The 5,675-nt window shown below is 32.0% G+C and overlaps 1 protein-coding gene and 1 pseudogene across 1 annotated transcript; both read right to left on the reverse strand.

The window, feature by feature from the left end:
• LOC107640301 lies at window positions 1,280-2,466 on the reverse strand (annotated as a pseudogene).
• LOC107643225 (12-oxophytodienoate reductase 2) lies at window positions 2,444-4,016 on the reverse strand. The gene is made up of 4 exons (XM_016346816.2): window positions 3,740-4,016; window positions 3,530-3,660; window positions 3,301-3,444; window positions 2,444-3,220 (listed from the first exon to the last, which is right to left on the reverse strand). The coding sequence occupies exons 1-4, from the start codon at window positions 3,943-3,945 to the stop codon at window positions 2,634-2,636; spliced, it is 1,068 nt and encodes a 355-aa protein (XP_016202302.1). The 5' UTR covers window positions 3,946-4,016; the 3' UTR covers window positions 2,444-2,633.

Here is a 5,675-nt window from a genome sequence, read left to right on the forward strand (position 1 = left end):
GTTCCTTAATAATTAAAATATTATTGAAGGGTATCTTAAAAAAAATTAATCATTAAAAATTTTAAAAAAAATATTAAAAAAATTAATCAATAAAAAATAATTTGTTAAACGGTATTTTGGTAAAAAAAATTTAATCACAAAAAATAAAATTTTTGTTAAAGAGTATTTTTGTAAAACATAATTTATTTTTTCTTAAAAAAGGGCAAAATTAATGTTAGTTAACACAAAATTTTAAATGGATTAAAGAGAAGATTTTTTAAAAGTTATAAGGGAGGTGGGAGGGGAGTGTACATTTTATAAATAGAGGAGAGGGGAGTAAAATTTTCTATTTAAATTATCATCAAGTTATATAATAATGTTGCATATTTTTTATAACCTATGGGTAGAGTTGGGTATCCACGGGTTAAAAACATGTAGAATTAGGATTGAGATATTCTCAACTTGCAGGTAAAATAATGTTGAGTTTATATAAAAATTTTATCCCGCGAATAGAGTTAGAGATGGATTCAAAACCCGCTCTACCCATTGTCACCCCTAGATATACCACCAAAGATCATGTCTCTCCTAATTCTCAAATGGGTTCGCCAATACGTGGATAATACTTATTATTTTAGGTCAACAATAATAATAACAAAGTCTCGTCTCAGGCCACTAGATATGATCAACTACATGAATCAAACAATCCAATAAATTCTATTATATATTATATCTACAAAGAAACTGTTTACATATAGATTTTATTTAACCATCTTATAAATGATTTTCTTAAGTCTTCCTGTGCCTTTCACTTCATGTCTATTTTTCATTTCATCCACTTTTCTGATTGAATATTCTGTGAGTCTTCTTCTCACGTATCCAAATCATGATTTTACTATCTTTTTCACAATAAATATTACTTTAACTCTTTCTCTCGCTTATATCTTCATTTTTTATTTTATTGAATAGTGTAATATTAATTCTATAATTGCAATGAGATTCGAGAGAGGTTTGAGTTGACCAGTCCCTTACGGGACTTACCCACCCACTTTCAGTGATTTGTTGGCCAGACATTGTAGTTTTCCAAACTTTTATAAGAAGACAAACAAAATCAGAGATGAATTATTAATTTTTTTTTTTTGGAAAGGAATTATTATTAGTTCTTTCTAGTCTAGCAAGCTATATCGAAAAATCAGCAAAGCAGATTTACTTCAACCGAATTTTTTTGCGTTGGGGCTTAAAGCAGGTGAAATATAATTACACTATTTTTACACAGGAAGTATAATATAATCTATTAATGTTAACACTTAACACAATGCTCATATGGCATTAGAAAACCAAGTTTGTTACACAATATTTTGAATCTAGTGAGAATAATCGACTTTGCATTACATAGGGGAAGCAGCAGCATCATCAAGAAATGGATAGTCAGTATAACCAATAACAGGATCAGATGTATAGAACGTTTGGCGATTATACTCGTTGAGAGGTGCATTAAGTGCGAATCTCTTTGGCAAATCCGGATTAGACAAGAACCAACGACCATAAGCAACAAGATCTGCCCTGTCCTCACCTATGGCTTTGTTCCCATCTTCTCTATCGTACCCTCCAGCAACTATAAAAGTGCCATTGAAGGCCTTTCTCATTGGAACCAAACTGTGAGGGCATTCACCTTTTTCTCCAACGGTTATCATTCTCGGTTCAACCATGTGACAGTAGAGAATACCATATTTGTTGAGTGCATTAACCATGTAAAGCCCCAATGCTTCAGGGTTGGAGTCTCCACAATCTAGATACTCTGCATAAGGTGATAGTCTGATTCCAACTCTTTCAGCTCCTATCTCATTCACAACTGCCTCAACAACTTCTAATGGAAATCGACAACGGTTGTCAAGGGATCCACCGTATTCATCTGTTCGGTCATTCACTTTGTCTTTCATAAACTGCGCTCAAGTAGGTAGCCGTGATCCCCATGGATCTCCACTCCATCAAAACCTAAAAAGAGTATATCCGAATAGGATTTATTTGTCTAAATAAAAATAACAGTTAATTTATATCTTATTTTTTAAAGTTCAATAACCTCAATATAATAAAAAAATTTAGAGACAAAAACATTATGCAAAATTTTTTAAAGATTTATTTGGATATATATTCACAAAATTAAAATTTCACACATGAAGATGTTTCCATGCAATTAATTAAGTTACCAGCTCGAATAGCATTTCTAGCAGCAAGTCTGAAGTCGTTGATAACTTGAGGAATTTCCTGGATGCTTAGCGGCCTTGGTTTTTGTCTTTTTGTCTAAATAAAAAAGTCCACCTCTTTATACTGGAACCATCTTTTTCTTTATTTAGTCAATGTAATTTGAAAAGTCTCTCACTTAGTTTAAAAGCTTTGATTTTCTTTCCCCACAATTGTATTAGTAGTGCATAATGCAAGCCTTGTTTTATTGTTGAATTGCACGATATTCTTGCGTAATTGTTGGGCCATATTAAGATTATTGCAAACAAATTACAAATACATAGTAGTTACATGCTATGTGCTAAATCTTGAACCTTGTGCACTATATATAAACTTGATTCTAAGCAATGACCCAAAAAATTATGTAGCATCATCGTCCTTATCGAACTACTAAACAAAAATTATGAAACATGAGTTCATTCAAGAAATGGATAATCAGTATAACCAATAACAGGATCAGAAGTGTAGAATGTTTGGCGATTGTATTTGTTGAGAGGAGCATGATCAAGTGCAAATCTCTTTGGCAAATCTGGATTAGCCAAGAACAAACGACCATATGCAACAAGATCTGTCCTGTTTTCTCTTATAGCTTTGATCCCATCTTCTCTGTCATATCCTCCAGCAACAATAAAAGTGCCATTGAAGGCTTTTCTCATCTGCACAAGGCTGTGAGGGCTTTCAACTTTTTCTCCTACAGTTTTCATTCTTGGTTCAACCATGTGACAGTAGAGAATACCATATTTGTTGAGGGCATTAACCAAATAAAGCCCCAATGCTTCTGGATTGGAGTCTCCAGATTCTGCATAATCTGCATAAGGTGATAGTCTAATTCCAACTCTTTCTGCTCCTATCTCATTCACAATAGCTTCAACAACTTCCAAAGTGAAACGACAACGATTCTCAAGCGATCCACCGTACTCATCCGTTCGATCATTCACCTTGTCTTTCATAAATTGCTCCAGTAAAAAGCCGTGAGCGCCATGGATCTCAACCCCATCAAAACCTACATTCGATAGATAAGTTCATGCTTTATAAATTCTTAGTGGATTGCAAATTTGTAATATTTTGAATAAGCTTAATTACCAGCTTCTATAGCATTCCTAGCAGCAAGTCGAAAGTCATTGATAACATGTGAAATTTCTTCTGTTCTTAGCCTCCTAGGTGGTGTGAACTGTGTGAGTGGCTTGTCCGTGGAGGATATTAACTCTTGCCCGTCTGGATGATACTCTGTTGAAAACAACATACATGAAAAATAGGCACATGCATATGGTAATAAAGTTTAATTGGTAAGGTGGAGAATAAGAATATATACCTGGATCATAAACCCTTCCAACGTGGCCAATCTGACAAAAGAAGATGCCACCTTTGGCATGGACAGCATCTACAATAGGCTTCCATGCTTGGACCTGCTCCTTAGTCCATATTGCCGGTATGTTGGGATACCTGCATAGCAACTAGCTTGTAAGATATGATATGAAAAGAAAAGTTTATTTATAGGAACAAGTTGTGGAAGGGTGTGTACCATTGAGAAGAGAGAGAGATGACAGTAGCTTCAGATATGAGAAGGCCTCCCTTGGAAGCTCTCTGAGAGTAGTACAAGGCAGCATGGGACTGAGGAACATGGTTGTAGGATCTTTGTCTGGTGAGTGGTGCCAACACCACCCTGTGGGATAAATTGAACTTGCCCATCTTATAAGGGCTAACAAGAGGATTCTCCATGGCAACCATTTGTGGGAATCAGATCAGATTGTGTTAACTGTTAAGTATTATTGAGTGAGTCAAATGAAAATTAATAAAGGGGTATTACTATTTATAGAAGGAGGATGCAACGAAGAATAAAAGAGAATCAGATATCAAAGTTTGAACTACTTTCAAGTGTGGTGTGCGGATGATGACGTCTACCATTGCGTTTGAAGCCCCAGCACCCACAATAAATAAAGGAGTTTAATAACTTTATTAAATTTTGGCCAGTAACAAATTAAAAGTGAGTAATTTTATATCATTAGATAAAATCTCACACTATAAAAAATATTATTAATGACTACTCACAGAAGTTGCTCGCGTCCTAACACTCCTTATAAATAAATATTGCCTTCATTATAGCTTGTTATAGTAGTCTCCATTCATTTATCTTATAAAGTCAAATCATACAAGATTTAAGGGAACAAAATAAATTATTAAATAATATGAGTAAGAAACAAAAATAAAAAGAAACTACTATTATTTAATGGAAAAGTGAGTGATCTCCCATCATTAAATGTAATTTCACACCATTAAAAACACTATTAATAATCAATTGATGGTTACAAAATACCAAAATTACTAGCGCTAGCATTCCTCTTATTTAATTACTTGATTTGGTCAAATAATCATAAGCTAGGACGAGGCCATCATACAGGATGCATCCACCACAACTGTCAACTGTATGATAACAATTAGCAATAGATCGTCTAGGTTCCTCCTTTTTCATTCTCAGTTTTGGATTTTCTTTTCTTTCCTTTCATCTTTTTAGTTTACCTCGCCTTCAGCTAACTAGGGTTAAACTCGCGCCATGTGCATAACTAAAATTAATTAATTTTATACATAAAAAATTATTTAATAAAATTTTTTAAATTTTAATATTAAATCTAAATTAAATTATAAAGACATTATACATTTTAGTGTTTAAAAAAATTTATCACGTAATATATATATTTAACAAACTCAAATATTATAGTGTAAGAATGAAATTTTAAGATGCAATGCAAATATGAGTATAATGTTTTATATATTGAAAATAACATCCATAAATCATGACATCTTGCTTTTTTAACATTATTATTATAACTAAATAATATTAAAAAAATACAAATTATTAAAAATAAAAGTAATATATAAATGACAAAAACAATATATAAATGATAAACACAATTAAATCTTAAATAGCAAAAGAGAACTTAAAAACATTATAAGAATTTTATACGTTATAATGTTTTAGAAGTTTATCGCCTAGCATATAGTGAATAAATGTGTAGCAAACTAAAATAAAGAATTGTGATCATCAATAAAATTTTTTAAATAATTGTGCAAAATAATAGTAATGATAGAAAAAAAAGAGTAAAAGGCATAAGAACATGTGATAGAAGATAAAAATAAAAAAAAGTTTGAATTGAATGTTAATTTATATAATAAATATGAATATATGTGAGAATAGAAATAGAAAATGAATTTGATTTTATTAATTTTATTAACATAAAATGAAATTTATTTTTTAAATAAGATATGCAATATTAGAATTTAAACCATAAACCATTGATAACTTTTTTTTTTAGAGTTACATAATTTTGTAAGGTCTCACATCGGTTGGGGAGAGGAACGAAACATGCCTTATAAGGGATAAGGGTCCTCTCCCTAGCATGACACGTTTTGACGAGTGAGTGTGGGGGGCTTCGGCTATCATCCCTATCGTCAAAGGCAAA

Source organism: Arachis ipaensis, chromosome B05, assembly GCF_000816755.2.
Source record: "Arachis ipaensis cultivar K30076 chromosome B05, Araip1.1, whole genome shotgun sequence".
NCBI lineage: Eukaryota > Viridiplantae > Streptophyta > Magnoliopsida > Fabales > Fabaceae > Arachis > Arachis ipaensis.